Here is a 20011-nt window from a genome sequence, read left to right on the forward strand (position 1 = left end):
TCTCCTCCCTCCCAGAAACATGATAGGGTCCCCCTTGACCTCACTTATCACCCCACCAGCCTCTGCATTCAAAGGATCATCCTCCGCCATTTCCGCCAACTCCAGCATGATGCCACCACCAAACACATCTTCCCTTCACCCCCCCCGGCGGCATTCCGTAGGGATCATTCCCTCCGGGACACCCTGGTCCACTCCTCCATCACCCCCTACTCCTCAACCCCCACCTATGGCACCTCCCCATGCCCACGCAAAAGATGCAACACCTGCCCCTTCACTTCCTCTCTCCTCACCGTCCAAGGGCCCAAACACTCCTTTCAAGTGAAGCAGCATTTCACTTGCATTTCCCCTAACTTAGTCTACTGCATTCGTTGCTCCCAATGCGGTCTCCTCTACATTGGAGAGACCAAACGTAAACTGGGCGACCGCTTTGTAGAACACCTGCGGTCTGTCCGCAAGAAAGACCCAAACCTCCCTGTGGCTTTCCATTTTAACACTCCACCCTGCTCTCTTGCCCACATGTCTGTCCTTGGCTTGCTGCATTGTTCCAGTGAAGCCCAACGCAAACTGGAGGAACAGCACCTCATCTTCCGACTATGCACTTTACAGCCTTCCGGACTGAATATTGAATTCAACAACTTTAGATCTTGAACTCCCTCCTCCATCCCCACCCCCTTTCCGTTTCTTCCCCCTCCCTTTTGTTTTTTCCAATAATTTATATAGATTTTTCTTTTCCCACCTATTTCCATTATTTTTAAATCTATACTTTTAATGCCCTGTTAGTCTTTCCACCCCACCCCCACTAGAGCTGTACCTTGAGTGTCCTGCCATCCATTCTTAATTAGCACATTCGTTTAGATAATATCACCACCTTCAACACCTCTTTGTTCCTTTGTGACATCTTTTGATTATCTGTTCCTATCACTGCTTGCTTGTCCCTACAACCACCCCACCCCAACTTCTCTCCCCCCCCCGCCCCCTCACCCACCCCCCACCTTAAACCAGCTTATATTTCACCCCCCTCCTAATATTACTCAGTTCTGTTGAAGGGTCATGAGGACTCGAAACGTCAACTCTTCTTTTTCTTCTCTGCCGATGCTGCCAGACCTGCTGAGTTTTTCCAGGTAATTCTGTTTTTGTTTTGCCTTTTCTCTATACCCTGTTCACCCTTTTCAAATATTTTACTGCTTTTCTTTTTAAAAACTATTACGAATTTTGTTTTCATCTCTGCTTCTGGTAGAGCAATTCATGTCCTAACACCCTTGCTTAAAATAAATATCCAAACCTTTTTTGGTAAACTTAAATACACCCCTATTACCTACTCGCAGACCAGTGGAAATGAATTTTCTCCTATTCACAGTATCAACTTTTAAACAGCTCATTCAAATCTTCTCTTAACCTTCTCTGTTCTAGTAACAGAACCTCTCTCAGCTAAAACCTTTCCTCTGATATCAGCTGATTATATCTCTTCTGTGCCCTCCTTGTGGATTTGACATGGTTCTAAAAGTGGACACAATAATATAACTGCAGTCTAACCAAGAACATGTAAAAAGAAATATTTGCACTTATATAGCATGTTACAAGACCACCAGATGCCTCAAAGCATTTTACAGCCAATTAAGTACTTTTGAAGTGTAGTCATTGTTGGAATGTAGGAAACTTGGTAGCCAATTTGTGCACAGCAAGCTCCCACAGAAACTTCCACAAACAGCAATGTGTTAATCATAGAGTGGTTACAGCACAAGGAGACCATTTGGCCTGTCATGTGTATGTTGGCTTTCTGGAAGAGCAACTCACCTGGTCCTACTCCATTGCCTTTCTCCTATGGACCTGCATATTTTTAACTTTGGATAATTATCCAGCTCTCTTTTGAAAGCCTCAATTGCATCCATCTCCACCACACTTCCAGGCAGAGCATTCCAGATCCTAACCACATGCTGGGTTTAAAAGAGGTGGTTCCTCACGTTACTGTTTCTTCTTTTGCCAGTCACCTTAACTCAACTGTTCTCTGTTTCTGGACTCTTCTGCCAAAGTGAACAGCTTCTTGCTACTTACTCTGTCCAGACCCCTCATTATTTTGAAAATTTCTATCAAATCTCAAATCTTCTCGTCTCCAAGGAGAACAGCACCAGCTTTACAATCTAACCATGTAGCTGAAATTTCTCACCCCAAAAGCCATTCTCCTGAATCTTTTCTGCAGCCTCTGAAGCTTTCACATCCTTCCTAAAGTATGGTGCCTTGAATAGGACACACTGCTCCAGCTGAGAACTAACCAGGTTTTATACAGGTTCAGCATAACCTCCTTGCTTTTGTACTCTATTTATAAAGCCCAGGATCCCATATGCTTCATTAGTCATTTTCTCAACCTACCCTGCCACCTTCAGTGATTTGTGTACATGTACCCTCTCTATTCCTGCACCCCATTTAGAATTATACCCATTAATTTATATTGCCCCTTGTTCTTGCTACCAAAATCAATCATTTCACGCTCTGGATTAAATTTCACCTGCCACTTATCCATCCTCATTCCACCAGTCTAAGTCCTCTTGAAGGTTATCACTATCCTCTTTGCAGATTATAATACTTCCAAATTTTATATCATCTTGCAAACTTTGAAATTGTGCCCTGGACATCAATGTCTAGGTTATTAATATAGATCAAGAAAAGCAGGAGCCCCAAACCTTACCGTTGGGGAACCCCACTATATAATTTTCCTCCAATCCGAAAGACAACCATTTATCACTACTGTTTTCTGTCACTTGGCCAATTTTGTATTCATGCTACCACTTTCCCTTTTATTCCATGGGCTTCATCTTTGTTGACAAGCCTGTTATGTGACACCTCATCAAATGCTTTTTGAAAGTCACATCACATCAACCACATGACCCTCATCAACCTTCTCTGTTACCTCATCAAAAAAACTCATGCACGTTATCTCTGTTTGACAGCCTTCTGTCTCGTAAGATGATGGTTTACGCCTTGGTGTGTTTAGTATTGCCTGGTGTGGTTCAGGAGTCCTAATTTGGAATGGCAGTCTCTACCGCATTCATGCAGATGAAGACAGTGGGTTGAGAAGGTGCAGGATTCACTGGCCTCTATTTTCTCAGGGCTTTTTTCTCGACCAGCTGAGGTTACCATTTCACCTTGCCTCTTCCAATGCCTCTCCAGACAATCAGCCTCCAGAGGTCTTGGCCGTCGGCAACTGCCCCCCAGTTGTCTGTCAGTGCTCACCATCTTCATAGCTCACTTGCAGTTGGTTAAACCAAAATTGCCTTTAATAAATCTGTGCACGCTTTCCTTAATTAATCCATGTATTATCCAAATGCATGTTCATATTGTCTCATTATCGTTTTTAAAAGCTTTTCCAACACTGAAGTTATGCTGGCTGGAATCTAATTGTTGGATTTATCCTTACACACTTCTTTTGAACCAAGGTTTTGCAATTTGCAGTTCTGCAGTCCTTTGGCATCCCTTCTGTATCAAAGGAGGATTGGAAGATTCTGGCCAGTGTCTCCGCAGTTTCCACCCTTAACTTCCTCAGTATTCTTGGATGCTTCTTATACCTCCTTTATTAATTTTTAGCCCATCCAGTGTCTCAGCGACTTCCTCTTCCATTATGACTTGGGCAGCATCTTCCTCCTTGGTAAAAACAGAGGCAAAGTACTCATTTAGTGCCTTAGCCGCACCCCCCTGCCTCCAGGCGTAAATCCCCATTTAATTGCTAATTGCCCCCATTCCTCCTTTTACCACCTTTCTATTATTTATATGCCTATAGAAAGCATTTAGATTCTCTTTTAGCAACCAGCCTCTTCTCATACTGTTTTTGCTTTTCTTATTTCTCTTTTCACTTCAATTTTAAACTCTCTATATTCAGCCTGGTTCTTGATTATATTATTCACCTGATATTTGTCATATACACGCCTTTTCTGCTTTTTCTTTCTTTCATCATCCAGGGAACTCTATTTGTTTGTCCTACCTTTCCTCCTCGGAATGTACCTTGACTGTACCTGAACAACCTCCTCTTTGAAGGTAGCCTATTGTTCCATTGCTGTTTTGCCATCCAATCTTTATTTCCAATTCATTTGGACGAGATCTGTTCTCGCTCCACTAAAGTTGGTCCTCCCCCAATTAATGACTTTTACTCTGGTTTGCACCTTGTCCTTTTTCATGCCTAACCTAATGTTACAATGATCATTAGGTCTGGGGAGGCGGTGGCATAGTGGTATTGTCACTGGACTGGTATTCCAGAGACCCAGGGTAACGCTCTGGAGGCCTGGATTTTAATCCCACCACGGCAGATGGTGAAATTTGAATTCAATAAAAACCTGGAATTAAAAGTCTGATGATGATCATGAAACCATTGCCGATTGTTGTAAAAACCCATCTGGTTCACTAATGTTCTTTAGGGAAGGAAATCTGCCGTCCTTACCTGGTCTGGCCTACATGTGACTCCAGACCCACAGCAGTGTGGTTGACTCTTAACTGCCCTCTGAACAAGGGCAATTAGGGATGGGTGATAAATGCTGGCCTCGCCAGCGATGCCTACATCCCATGAACGAATGAAAAAAAGATCACTGTCCCCGGAATTTTCCCCTACTTACACTTGACCCACCTCATGCCCCAGAACCAGATCCAGCTATGCCTCCAACCTCATTGGGCTAGAAACATACTGATCTAGAGAATTCTCTTAAACTCACTTCATAAACTCTTCCTCTTCTCTGCCCTTTACACTATCACTATCCCAGCCTATATTAGGATAATTAAAATTCCCCGTTATAACTACTCTATAGTTTTTGCATTTCTCTTTAAATTCCTTACAAATTTGTCTATATTTTTCTCACTACATAATAGCCAATAGAATTCACCCAGTAGCGCAATGGTACCTTCAATTGTTTCTTAGCTCCAACCAAATAGATTTTGTCATTGACCCCTCTAGAACATCCTCTCTCTCCAGCACTGTAATGATCTCCTTAATCAGTACTGCTGTCCCACCTCCTTTCTTTCTTGAGCCTGCAGCTCACCAACCTTATTTATTTTACATTGCGCACTCACATACATACACCGTAAAATTAATTTAGGCCTTATTGCATTCCCTCTTATGCTGGCACCACTGAATGCCATTTATTTCTTACTCTAGTGCTATCTGTGTTTCTCAATTCTCCGTATACCATCTTCTTCATCACTAATATTTCCTGGTTCCCAGACCCCTGTCGCATTAGTTTAAACCCTCCCGAAAAGCACTAGCAAATCACCTCAGGGATATTGGTTCCTCCTTTGTTCAATGCGTCCACCATGTACAGGTTCCTTCTCCACCAAATACGGTCCCAATGTCTCAGATATCTAAGGCCCTCCCACTAGCACCATTTCCTCAACCACACACGCTCATCAGTTCTATCCTCCTATTTCTATACCAGTGTGTAGTACTGGGAGTAATCTGGAGATTAGCAAACAGGACTTTAAAGACAGTAGTTTATATCCTAGCTCCCTAATCTCTGCCTGCAGGGCCTTATCATCTTTCTACCTATGTCATTGGTATCACCAAATAATGGCCAGATTGAGATTGATTGAGGGATGAATATAGGCCACGTCACAAGGGATAGCTCCCCTGCCCTTTATGTGCATGGGATCTTTTATGTCACCTGAATGCAAAGATGGTTTAACATCTCACCTGAAAGCCTTGATTTTTGTGTTCAGCCCCTGGAGTGGGACTTGAACCTCCTGACTCAAAAGGTGAGAGTGCTACTAACTGAGCCACAGCTGACACTTGTTGTTTAATGTTTCTTTGTTTTTGTACACTGCCTCTCCTGATGAAACCTAGGACCTTGTGTTCTCAACTTACTGTCACACTTCTAAAGGTTGTGTTTCTGAACCCATAGATCTTTCTACTCTCTTGTAAAAATATTGCCATTTAGTGCAAATATCCTCATATTCTTCTTCCCCAAATGTAGCATCTCATCATCTTGTATTTAATTTTGTGATGTGTCCAATTTAATAACCTGTCTGTGATCCTAAAGCTGCTAACAAGTTTTTTTTTTCAGTTAACCATGCTCTATTTTTGTCAAATGCAGATTTTGATATTGTGCCCTCTATACCCAAGTCCACTTCAATATTATGAAAAGCATTGACCCTAATATAAATCCCAGGGATAGACCATTGTTTACACCCCTTAGTGTAAAAAATCCACTAACCATGAATCTCTATTTGCTGTCCTTAAACCAACGTCACAGACCTATTATTAAAGTGCGACTTAATTTTGTCAAACATTTCTACAAAATCGACATCCATTGTATTTTATTTATTAATACCCCTGTTATTTTCCCATAGAACTTGCACATAACCCATCTGTGTTGAATTACCCCTTGTTTTTAATGTTACCCAGTATTATGACTTTTAGAGCTCACTATCAATTTTATACTAAATGGTTTATAATGCCCGGTTTAATTGCTCCTCTTGCCCCCCCCCCCCCCCCCCCCACCCCCATTCCCTTCTATCTTTTGGCATAACTGCATTTGCAAGGATGTTTGGAAGTTTATGCCAGAGCCTTTGCTATTTTTGCTACTTCTCTCTCCATTGTAGTGTTTCTTTTAAATTCTGATTCCTTTCTTTAACTATTCTTTTATTTTTTTGGTTAATAGTATCCTTTATATTTCCTATCTACCTCCTTCATACCTTGTTAGCCTTTCTAATTTTGTTTATGTTTCCCTTCATGTTGTTTGCAACCTGGATTTACTTTGTATTAGTAGCCTTAGGTTTGACTTGTGCCTTTTGTAATTCTCATTTTAATTTAATTTCTCTACTAACCCAAGGAACACCAGCTTTTGCTGTGGTGCTTTACTTACAGGGTATCTCTCATCTGTGCCCATTCAGATAGAAAATGATTAACTCCTGTTCAAAACTCCTCTTACAATTGAGTGGAGAACCTTCCATTTAAGAGCTTCGTCATTGAATTAGTTCCCATTGTTGCTGAATCTGCTTAATTTATGATATGGGTGCATTTAGCATCAGCGGGGCAAAATGTGCATTTGAGAACTCCCCATGTTAATTACTCAGTTGCAAACATGACTAAGTCAATTACACGCAAATCATGTGCATGTCAATTTGACCGGGATCAAAATTTGCAACCTTTTATAGGACAGCGGGCGTTTTTGTTTGATGGGGCAGCCGCTAGTAACACTTTAGTATTAATAATTTGGTATTGCCACTAGTAATACTTTCCATTGAAAGCACTCAGCAAAGCTTCCACTCCTAGATGATTTCAGTATCTATTGATTAAACAGTTCCATGATGTTAACAGGACTTAATGCTTCAGAATGCTCATTCACGATGTCACACAGCTCGTGTGACTAAAATACACTCTAAAATAAACTAACAACACTGAGTAAAATATACAGAAAACTGAAACTATTTAATTAGACACCCACTAATTTCTGGGGAGAAGGGTGAAACACTTTTCTTAAGAATAATCTAATTTCACCAGTTATCTATGCAGATTTGGTCCAGTAATGTATCCCAAAGATTATAAGTGTCGAACACTAAAGAATCAAATAACAGTCCAAGCAATGTTAATGTTAGTCCTGTAATGCTTTTCTACTTAATTCTAAAATTGCTCCTGTCTAAGGAGTACAGTCTCTATATACTTTTCTCTGGCTTGCTATGTGTTTGGCTGATCAGCTATAAAATTCAGAGACATGGTGGCTTTTGATTGTAGCTGATTTGTAGGCATTTGTCTATTGTAGCTTTTTCTGAAATAGTATTAACACAACTAACTAGTAATTAACATGGAGGTTCAAAACATTAACAGGCACTTTACTCTCATGTGGAAGATCATGAGATAATGTTCCTGAGAACAGTCCGAAGGAGGTGACTACTAAAGAAAATTGTTACATTTGGAATTTATTGACCATTCCTACGCAGAAAGAATCTCAAAAGGTTAAATTTGGATAATGAATTTATTTATCATGGTAATCAGTAGACATCCCTCATAAATGTGTTTTGGAAAGTCCCTCATCATGGATGGTTGCCAGCAGTTGCCTAACAACTTTTGGTTGTGAACACAGATAAAACACACAAAAAAACACATGCTTACCGTCAGGTTTCTAAAGAGAAAGCTACTTAGACTCAGTGTTAAAATGTAAGAGGTTGAAGTTCTTCTGCTTGTCAAGCAAAATGAGCAGCTAAAGTGGGAAAGCAGTGTGTTCATTATTTGTATTATTATGCAGACATGTTATACTGAATGAATTAAGTGAGTCTGCTCATAACTGTTGCTCTGTTTGTTCATTAGCTGTCTGCAAACTAAAAAAACTGATTTATTTCTGGCCCTGTCTCATTAAAGTGTAAACAGTCCACCGCCTACTGAGACTGACGAAACGCTAATGAACTCGCGAAAAGCATGTCCAGCTTGTATGTCAAGAGATGCATGTTGTCACATCCCCTAGATTACACTATTAGATAAGTAGATACTGGGCAGTGTGAGCCAGCTGTAGATGTAAGAGACATGGGATCCATTTACGGGAATGATTGATGCCACTGAACTCAAAGGAATCTATAGCAACTCAAATTTGTAACAGATATATCAAGTTTTTGTTTGCAGTGCTCTCAAAGACAATGTATGGTATCATGAACAGAGAATTCCATTGCCACTCTGTTTGACAGATCCAGTGATTGTAGGTGCATGTACCTGTAATAGAGGGTAATGTCCTGAACAATGTGGTTGTCTACAACTTTGTGCTGCTTTATTTTAGGGTTCATACTGGGCCATTGACACTAATCCAAAGGAGGATACACTGCCTACTCGGCCAAAGAAGAGGCCGCGATCAGGAGAAAGGGTAGGTCTGAATCTTGGTTTTACCTGTTTGTGACATCAATCAGTGTGTGAGAAATGATCATTAAAGATTTTTTGTTTGGCATTGGAGGAATGCCATGAGGTTGTAATGTGGTACATTTCTTTGTGCCTGATTGGCCACAGAGAGATGTCTCTGTTTTGTATGAGTATGGTTTCAATATTTACTTGTTGCTTTGCTTTGGAATTCCTTTATCTTCAGAATGAACTCAGTTTGAAGCTCGCCCTCTCTAAAGAGCTTTATTTATATAGACTGTGTTTATTCAGATAGAATGAACAATTTTAGACTAACTTAAAAGTACCCGTTAATGTCACATTGGTGTACTTCACAAGAAAAAAAATTATAGAATTTGTATCATCTAACTTTGCCCTTCTGGTTTTTTAACCCTAAACTCTTTCTAAAACTCTTTAATTATGTGAAATCAGAAAACATGAAAACAGAATAAATGGAGGATTGTAACTGTGAAATGTGGATTAATATCGGTGAAAAGGCAATCACTAGCAGATTTCTGCCCTTTAGGATCTCATTGTTGCCACTCATTTGGTGTCACCTGCATCCAGAAATTCAAATTTACTGTCTTAGCCTTAGTGAGACAGATTTTATGTTAGTTGATCTCCTGTGACTGTGAACAATGGCATGAATAGAAATCTTTGACTTGGTTTAGTACATAGTATGGTATCTGGGGGTTTTTGTATTGTGTAATTTTATTTGTGCCACATTTAAACATGTGAACTCACCTTTGCTTACTATAAGAGCATGTCTGCTATTCTCCAAGGAAAGGATTATATTTTTAATTTGCCAACTTGTTGACAGCACTACAATATTAACACATCTGCTACCAGCACTGCTAAATTGCAATTTAGCTACATTTAACTAATCAAAGTACAAGACAGCTAGCAGCTGATTTGTAGGTATTTGTTTATTGTAACTTTTTCTGAAATAGTATTAACACAACTAACTAGTAATTAACACGGAGATTCAAAACAATAATGGGTGCCTGTAATTTCAAACTGACTATATTGAAAGGCTGTGAAAGCAATGGACGTCTCAATACTAAAGTGTGGAGACAGGAGGAGCTTTGAAAAAATTTCATGTCTATTCTGGGTCCTGACTAAATCATTAATCCATTTGGACTTTTTCCAGTCGGCATAATTAGGGTTACAACTTTATTTTGGTTGGGGGAAGAGGTGGTGGGGCTGTGTTATGACAAAATGGCCTTCATTCTATAATTATTTTAGGTCTCCAAATATAGCTTTAACATTTGGAAGCCTTCCACACGAGTAGCTTCTGTTGGGCAGAAGATCAGATCTATGGACATCTGCCGACAGTGCAATGCTGCTTGGCTATAAGGTACTGCAAGATCAGATGGTCTGCTGAAATGTATTTGCTAGTCTCGCCATGTACAAATGTAATTTAGGTGGGATATGAGAAGACAACCATTTTCAATGAAACGGTACCTCAGCAAAAGTCAACACCTGCAGGAAAAAGGTGGAGTTTCTTTTTAGAAAACTCTTGAATTTGTTGGACATAACTTAAAGTTGTGTTCCATCATTGTATATGTCTGAGGGTGTTACAATAAAACACTGGTTCCAATTTTTTTCTGAAATTTTCAGACACACCACAAATATCTACTTTTGATCTCATCTGTTTAAATCTCATCTTGTGATTAACCTCTGTATCCCTGTGTTCTGCTGCTTTGTTACAGGCCTCAACACCTTACAGCCTGGACTCTGAGCCTTTGGGAATGGACTGCATCATCTCTGGAAGTGCCTCTCCAACCTTGGCAATCAACACTGTGACTAACAAAGTACTGTTCCTTTAACTCTACCTTCTTGTCACTGTTTGTAGCTTTGGTTAAATGTTTATAACAGCAAGAAATCAAATTTCCTGTGAGCCATACAATAGTGATAGCAATTACTGAAATCTATTTATGAAGAATTGTTAGATCTAATTGCTTTATCCTTTTCTAAAACACAGTTGGGTAAGGATTAGTCACTTTTAATTTACCATTTTTTTCCCTAATTTGTGAGGGCACTGTTAAATTAGCACAAATTTACGTTAAAGCAGTTTGCAGTGGGAACAAGGGAATTTACATGACTGTTGAAAGGTATCTTTGTCCTTTGTAGTTTCTCTCTGAAATGCTTTAGCAGGTGTAATCAGTTAGCAGCTTAAAAGTAAGCAATAATGGATGCTTCAGATTTTTTTTTCATTATCCACATTTCCCAGCCTCTATTCAACACTTCCCCTAATGTCACAGCAGTGATTGAGAATCCCTGTGGGGAGCTAGTTTATGTCTTGCTAGCCCCTGACATGGAATACAGTGCCATTCCAAATTAAAGCTTTTAATCCTGTTTGCATCTTGCAAAAACCCAGTAGATTCAGTGCAGAGTTGCTGCATGGAACACTGAGAATTCCTTGTGAGTGTGCGCACCATTTTTGAAATTCGGTTCTGGTTTATAGATGCCAGTCAAGAGAGCTTTTAAGAAATATTGCTCACAGATGAGAAACGTTAGTGCTGTGAAATGCTAACTTTGACAACGTGGTGTCTCTAGCAGGTCTAGGCACAGCACTGATATATGCAGAATAAAATGTCTTCTATTCTACCCTAACAATATGTTTTAGCTTTAAACTCAAAAGAGTGCACTTGCTGCACTGATTTCCAACTCCCCCCTCCACCCACCCCACCTCAATTTCCCATGCCAGCCGTCTTGTCATCTATCTGAGTGAGTCCAGTGGCAAATCAAAGAATGTTTTTGTGCTGCATACCCATGCCTACTACAAACTTGAATGAGACTACCAAAACCTATTTCATATCAGATCTCAACTAACAGACAGAGGAGGTCCTCAGGCCATAACTTTAGATGAATTTAATCTTTGGTCTTCAATGTGCCTAGCCTAATTGCCCAGAGGAGTTCTGTTTTTTAAAGCTATTTTTTCATTTGGTTTGTAGAGACGTCTCTAAAATGAATCAGTAAGCAATTAAAAAATGACACTGCCATGCCCTCAATCACCTAACTGATCTGTATTACATTTGCTAGGCTGAAAATTAGAATCCTTTGTTTGTAAGGAGGAACCCTTGAATTGAAGACAATGGATTACACACTATTGAATACCTCACTTGCATGCCGGGATACCCTGCTCTTTGTGTTCCCCTTAAACATTGAACCAGACAACGAGTATGACCCAAGTAATGTTTGAATAATTGGCTTTAGTTTAGGGGATATTTATCTGCTTGGATTATTTTTGAGTTTTAAGCACACTTGCCAATGAGGATTGTGCCTGTACTCATACTGGGGACATTGTGAGGACAGGATCAGGCTAGGCTCTGTTGCCCCCTCCAATTGAAAATCTTGCCTACGCTGTTGAGAATCACACATTGAATGTGGCTGTTTAGATGAAGTCAGCATCTTCAGTGGAGTGGAAAACTGGAAAAGGGAGGGTGATTGGTCTTCTTTCCTCCCTCTATTTGCTTCCAGTTTCCTCCCGCTTCTCCTTTAGGAGTTACCTCCTTGCTTGAGTATAGTTTCACAACTGATGTTCAGTCTCCAGTAGGGAGTATCTGCAGGCTAATTAAATATAAGGGATATCACAAGTAAACCTGAGCCCATTGTCTGGCACCCACACATGTATTTCCAGCAGGGGTCACTAGATAGCCTTAAAAAGATTAACTGTACCAACATATCGCTAACCTGACTCAGCAATTTTGGTTTATATGATTCAACAATTCATGGCCTTAGCTTCCTGAGGAGCTAAGATTATTTTCAATAGACAGACTTTGAATTGGGCCATTGCTGGGTCATCAAACAGAAGTGCATGCAATATTTTTTGGGTGCGTTCTTATAAGTACTGTATTTTGTGTATGGTTTGTGTAGAACCGCTAATGTGTAGTTATTCGTATCAGACTTGTGTTTCAGTATCATTATCAACTTCGTTGAGCTAAATCCAAATGAAACCTTTCTTGAATTGAGATCATGCCTCTCAAAGGCACTCTGTGCTGTCACATGTTCATAATTCTTAACTTGAGTGTTAAACTTTTATATTGTTATTTAACATGTTGTTAGCCAAATGCCAAAGAATCTTAAACTGCTCTCACCACTACCACCACCATTGGGCTATAACCACTAGTACTTCACCCCAGTGTTAATCAGATCAAAATGCTTTCTCCAGATGCAGTTTGGAAGGTCAGCAGTTACAGAACTTTGCTTTTTTATTATTCAGTTGGACATTTTCTATTGGACAGTTGGACTGAATTTCTAGTGAGACGACCAATTCTTGGCAATGGGGACCTTTGTAAGAAAGTAATGCCCTCTGGTCAATGGTTATGTTGCATGTAGATCACTATCTGTGAAAATGTTCCTGCATGGTTTAACTTCTTGCTACAGTAGTTTCACGACTGATGTTCAGCCTCCAATAGAGAGTGCCTGCATGCTACTGAAGTAGCATCGCAATCTGTGAAAATTCTCTAAATAGCGGAGTGCTGGGTAAGGACTGCTGTACAGATGGGTCAGGGATCTAATAGAAGCACTGCTCAAATTGCAAAATGATAGAATTGGGGATAGTTGAGGGTGAGACAGAAAATTTGTTGATAGAATTGTGGTTTGCTACAATTTCAGTCAGTTCATGTTGGGCAATTCCACTGTTATACAGTTGAACATTACACAGAAAATAAAGTCTGACACCACATGTCTTTTTTTGAGCATAACTGTTCCTTCTCTGTTTTACCCACGTTTGCTTTTACTTTTTGTTGTCCATTTAATATTATATATGATTCCTAATCATAACTGACGAGTATCAGTTGTGCCTTAGTGGACAGCATTTCTGCCTGAGTCAGAAGTTTATGCATTCAAGTCGTTATCACATTGCTGTTTGTGCGAGCTTGTTGTATACTGGCTGCTACATTTCCGATATTGCAAAGTGGCAAATCTTTAAAAGTTTTTCATTAGCTGTAAAGTGCTTTGGGATGTCCTGAGGTCATGAATGGTGTTATATAAATGCAAGTCTTTATTTCTGAAGGAAAATGTAAATCAGATTAAAATCAAATCAGCATGTAAACTTGAAATAAGGCTTGTGATTAGCTGACAAATTACACTACAAAGCCCCCTGCTAGTTGTTTTGATTTTATTTGCAATCAAAGCTTGGTGTCCCTATATAGAAATGCTCCTCTGGTGAATAAATACATGACGTGTGCTGAGCCTTCAAGAACACGTGCAGTTACTGAGCTATGCGGAATCAGCTGATTTCATCCAGGCCCAAGCTAAGGTTGCTACAATTAATTTCACTATCTTCAGGTGGGGAGACATGGAAGTTACCCAGCACTTCTACTTTTAATAGATGATACTGATGCAGTAGCCACTGGTGGAAAGTGAGTGAGGTACTGGATTGAGTTTGACTGGCGTTCCGTTGTTGAACAGCCTGTGCAGCTCTTGCTGTCTAATCTCACATGGAGAATGGTCTCTTGGACAATTTACCAGGGGGCTACCTGTGCTTATGGACGAGTAAGTATTTGGGCCTTCAGGAAAGGAGGGAAAAAATTGAAGAGCAATAAAAATTGTGAAGCAAACTTTCCCCATTTGTTATATGAGCTTTCAGTATACGAGAATGCACAAAATAATAAGGGATAGCAAGTCCCCCAAGTTGCAAATTGAGAACCATTGATGCGTTACCATAGGGATTATATCACCTCAGTGTAACTATATTCTTATTCGCCAATGTATTGTCTTTAGGTCAGGATTTCTAATTAAATTTCCACCACAGGGACTTGACTTGTCTTGTTACTTCTTTCTAAATTTTAGTCGCTCTCCTGAAGGAAGTTCATTCTTGTTGGTTTGGGAGTTCTATGGCTGATTGCAGCCCTCGAGTACCTCACCCAAGTAGCAATTCTTCATTTGGAAACCAGGGCATTGACCTTCAGCAGCCTACTTAACCATGGAAGTGGATACTACATATGAGCCTAGTCCCTTTCCTAGCCTGAAGGCCATCCACAAGTTTTGCTGTAGGAGTCAATGGCTAACAGTCAGGAGTGGGAGCCTTGATAGATTTATTTTTTCCCCTTCCCTAGACAGAAGGTAGAGGAAGGGAGGACTGAGGTCAGATGCAATAATCCAATGGTGCTCCAGTGAAGATCAGATAACATAACCCAGATTGGCAACTCAAAATGGAAGCTCCTATTTGGCTTATTACTATACCATATCTTTTACCCACCAGGCTGTTGGAAAGAGGATCTAGATTTCTACCGACTGGAAGTTGGTGTAACACCTTCCCAAGGACAATTAGGAATGGGCAATGAATGTTGGCTTTGCCAGCGACGCTCACATCCCATGAAAGAATTTTTAAAAAACTAGGCCCTTCATTTAACATCCTGTTCTTTGGAATCATTTTGGTAATTCTACCCTAAGGTAATAAAATAATTATTGTTGCTCTACACAGTGCAAGGAGGTTAAACATGAGCTGCAATTGTGACAATGCCCCACTCCATCTCAAAAATATCCTATCACTTTGAGGAGTGACAAGCCAATTGAGATTATACACAATTGATTAACGAGTAAGGAAAACCCATGCTAAAAAATAAGAATAATAAAATAACTCATCTGCAGTAAACTTGCTGGTGTTTCCCTAGAGGTGTCACCACACCTCTTAGAATAAATGTGACTTGTATGGCATAGAATGCTGCACTGTTCTGATTTATACAGTTTCAGCACTTGGCGATTGGTGACTAGAGAATCTAACTTATTCCTAGATGTGCATTTATCAGTAGAATTAACCCTTAACTTGCCTAGGGTTGGATCATGATTATACATCTTCTATCTAGCCAAGTGCAACAATTGCAGATTTTATGATACAAGCATGAACTCCAGATTCCATAATGAGCATATGGGTTTTGATTTGATGGTGCCTTCAACAATGTTGCACTCCTCTCTACTGCATTGGAATGTTGATATGTGCTGTGTAATTAAGAATTAGAGCAAGCTTGAACCTGCTATTTGGGTGGCTGAGCCAAGGTAGTAGTGTTCATATTGGTACTAAAATTTCAGTAAAGTGGTAGGATATAGTCTTTGTTGTATGTCTGCTTGAACTATGCAGAATATCCAGCATTACAGTGGAAGGTTTACTACTTCCAGAATTGGTTCTGGCTGGCGCAAGCATCTGTGCAATTGTAGGGCAATTTACTGGTGCCCTGGGTGGTGGTTAATCCTATAACTTGGTGTGGCAGTGGTGAAAGTAATGAATTAATAGAACACATGAATCCTATTGGCACAGCATTGAAGTAGGGATGGCTTTTGGCAGTTTTTGGTAATTAAGGTTGGTGCATAAGTTGTATGTTGAGGACCTTGCATTCTATACTGCATTGCTTATTTTCCTCTGAGGATGCATTCTGAAGCACAAATACCTTATAGTTGTACTGCAACCAGGCACCAAATTGGACTAATATCAGTTTCTGTTATAAGTGGCACATGGCAATCATTTAGTCTGTTGTGGGTATTGCATTCCACTTTGGGATTTTAGAGTACAGCCAGAATATAGGTATCATGTTTGAGTTTGTAATTTTATATAAAAGAGTATGAATGGGGAGAGATTTGGCCAATTTGGATTTGGTGTATTCAAAGTAATGGACAGCTATTTTCAGCAGAATATAAGTTTGAGCAAGTCAATGCCCACATTTATACTACATGGATCAACTTGCTCATCAGTTAAGGTTATTATTCTAATGTTTGTATGTATGCTACATTCTGATAATTCTTAAAGCTGCATAGAAACTTGCTGAGATACAGATAAGTAGCTTTTATATTGCAGTGCTTTTTAAGGAAAACAATGCTATAGTTGTCTTCTAGCACCACACGCCTTTCGTATTTCTACCTATTGCCATTCCCTTTCAAGCAGTGGTCAGAATTGAAGCTGACAAACCTAGCAACAGTTCATGAGGCTCATGCAAAGGTGGGCCACTATAGCTTCTCTGTCTGCAGTACATTTGTCATTGGTTACAAGAAACACCAGAAGCTCTTATTAAATTCTCAATGATGGGCTCTTTGGTTGTGCAGGTAACACTATATAATACGGATCAGGATGGAAGTGATAGCCCTCGCAGCAGCCTTAACAACAGCCTGTCTGACACGAGTCTAGCATCCGTCAGCCTGAATAATGTTGGCTCTGTCCACAACTACGCACAGGCAAGTTTGTGACTTTGTGAAAACCTGTTTAAAACATTTTTACTTTGCTATAACCACATAGAACTAGTGGGTATCCATTGAATCTTCAGTACCCTGTTGAATCTGGCAGTCAAATTTCATATTAAAAAGGGATCCTTGTTATTTCTTTTAGAATTAAGCCACAGTGATAATTTGGAATAACTAACTTATTTTATCCTGATTTTGAAAGAAATTAATGGTGCATTCTGATATCTAAAATATGACCTGTGGATTGAAATGTCTGTATCTGTGCTGTGAATATGATGTAATTTTAGGAATAGTGTGATGTAGTTACTGAGTCTGGAAATGCAGATTTAAATAAAACAGCAGTATCTCTTCTCATAAAAGCCAAAATAATTTTTTTTAAATTCAGAATAAAGCAACATGTGGTATAAATAAACAAAACCATAAGGAAATGAGAAGAAAAACTGTGAAGGCTAGAAATTCTGAAATCAAAGTAATGCTGGAAGTGCACAGAGGTCAGCCAGCATCTGGAAGGGAAAAGAAGTGTTAATGTCATAGATGGGATTCTTACCAGATTTGAGTTCCCTTAAAAGATACGCCCAAACTTTGCTTTTCTCATTCAGATTGCTGGCAAACCTGCTGTGCACTTCTGTTCTTTAACATTGAGTACTGTTTTGCAGGGAAGCTCAGCAGTTCTTGATACTTCAGTACATCCTGTCCTTTTAGTCTCATGGTTGGATTACAAGATCTGATATCACTTGGTGTTCAGTTTCCCAGCTACACACCACCCCACTTCCCTACTCCTACATGTAGATGTGCAACCTGTGAATTTTCATTTGGTGTACCACTTTCTAGTCTCTACATTGAGGGATTGTGTTTCCATTTGTACAGGTGACAAACCGGGCTGATCCAGTCTCCCAGAGTCTAACACCACAGCAACAGCAATACAACATGCCCGAGAGGGACACAAAACCACCCTTCTCAGAATACAACTTTGAAGATCTGAGTGCCTCCTTCCGTAGCCTTTACAAATCAGTCTTTGAGCAGTCTCTCAGCCAGCAGGGTGAGTGTGGACTTGGTGTCCCATATGTGCTATATTTCACACGTTCTCTAACTAAATGTTGGTTTCATACTATTGCAATTATATTGAAGTTTTTTCTATGCTGAATTGACCTAAGGTTAATCGAAAGACCTTTAAACTCAATGCTGATTTATGATTATGTAGCATTTTCTTCATATTTTACACACTTGAAAACATTTTCTTGGGTGTTATTTTCTTACTTTTATTTCTGACTATGTATAATTAAATATTTGGAAGAGAGGGAGGATTAATGTCACATCCTGATTGATCAGGAATGTGGGTTAATGTTGCAAGAGACAGGTCCACATTTGCTGGGGTCTGCATCTAAATCTAGGGGCCTGCACTTCTTTATGTAGCAATAGTACTTGTACACTTGGAACTGTTTGCATCCTGTCTTACATTTTCCTGATACCCTTGGAAGGCCAACTAAATCTCTTGGTATCCTCTCAGCTTATTCAGCTGCTGCCTGAGCTGGATTTGATGCTGTTTTCTCTCCTCCTGTTGCTCTTGGGAGCCAGGTGGTTATTCGTATAGCTAATGTAAAGATTCTATTAATAGAACTGCTCGGTGGAACTGTTAGACCTGCAGCATTTTTTCTTCCTGTGGGGAAAGTGCCAGCTCTTGGCAACTGGCCACAGTGACACAATTGAAATCAGGAACTCTGTGTTGGGAAGTGCAGGCACAAATCACTCCCTGATTGAGCATATGACAGCACTGGACAGTATGACCCTTGAGTAAACAGTTGGGATTGTGGCCCACAGTAACAAGTTAGTAAAGCTGAGCTGCAGCATGAGTAAATCTTAAGATTACGTTTTTGATAGCAAGGAAGTCTTCAAATGCTAGGAATAGTGCAATGTGACCGAAATGCTTAAAAGTGGTTGTCTGCCCTAATAGTGTGGTCATGTCTATCTATAGTTTATTTTCTAGTATTTATCATGTATTATAATCTGTATCTATTGGTAAATAGTTTTAAATGACAGTTCTCTGATCTGCTTCATAAGTTACTACCAAATCCAGTCTCCACTGCAATTTACAAAGGACTTGTCATTTTCAATCCGATATTAATCACAGTTTTGCTTTCAAATAGATGAACATTAGTTATATTGCAGATGTATACAATTTTTCCCTTGTAACTTGAGAGCAGTTATATGCTAGAATACAAGGTATTCCTCCAAATTATCCTTTTCTGTCCCTCCTTAGCCCCATCCTTCATGCTTTGTCCCTACTGTTGATATCAAGACTCATTTGTTCCCAGGACCTTAAGCCTTCTGAATGCCTTGTCCTCTATCCTATTAAAAGGGGCTTTTGAAGCACAAGTCTGGACTACTACTTGATTCATCTTGTCATTTTTTTCAATCTTGCAATGTCCTGCACGATGGGGCATGACCATTCGTCTAAATTTTTTAAAAACAAAAGATAATCATAGTCCAGTGGATTGTTCATGTCTGTGTTTACTGTCCATTGCTTCAAAACCATGGAGATTTATTAAGTGTTAATTGCTACTGAAGATGACTAATGGTTTTTATGCAGATATCACAGTTTTGATATTCAACCCTTTTTTCCCCCTCTAGGAATGATAAATTTGCCTTCTGAGGCATCACAGCCAACCCACACGTCCTGTTCCTACCAGCATTCTCCCAGCAGTACTGTCAGCACCCACCCGCACAGCGGACAGAACAGTTTGGCCAACAGCCATGCCAGCAGCCTCGGAGGCGGTGGGGGAGGGACACAGGTGCAACTGGCACAACATCAGATCCACGCACAACACACTCACCACCAGCACCATCAGCACCAACATCCGCAGCACCAGCCAAACCAGCAACACCATCAACAGCAGCACCACCATCACCAACAGCAACACATGGCCTGCAATATCGGTAAGACCAGTTTACCCTCTATTTGCACTTAGTTTCAGAATTAGCTTGATTATTCAATGTTTTAGAGGG

At 39.9% G+C, this 20011-nt stretch overlaps 1 protein-coding gene across 2 annotated transcripts in view; it reads left to right on the forward strand.

Moving 5' to 3' along the window:
• Nucleotides 1-20011, forward strand: part of foxj3 (forkhead box J3) — a 126900-nt gene that overhangs the window by 75024 nt on the left and 31865 nt on the right. The window contains exons 4-8 of one of the 2 annotated variants that reach the window (XM_078558146.1): nucleotides 8739-8822; nucleotides 10543-10644; nucleotides 16874-17002; nucleotides 17876-18047; nucleotides 19637-19942. In XM_078558146.1, coding sequence (XP_078414272.1) covers nucleotides 8739-8822; nucleotides 10543-10644; nucleotides 16874-17002; nucleotides 17876-18047; nucleotides 19637-19942 — 793 coding nt within the window. The remainder of the gene's footprint in view (nucleotides 1-8738; nucleotides 8823-10542; nucleotides 10645-16873; nucleotides 17003-17875; nucleotides 18048-19636; nucleotides 19943-20011) is intronic. The other variant, XM_078558147.1, reaches the window with a different exon arrangement.

The sequence above is a fragment of the Cetorhinus maximus genome, chromosome 15 (genome assembly GCF_964194155.1).
Source record: "Cetorhinus maximus chromosome 15, sCetMax3.hap1.1, whole genome shotgun sequence".
In the NCBI taxonomy this organism is placed as follows: domain Eukaryota; kingdom Metazoa; phylum Chordata; class Chondrichthyes; order Lamniformes; family Cetorhinidae; genus Cetorhinus; species Cetorhinus maximus.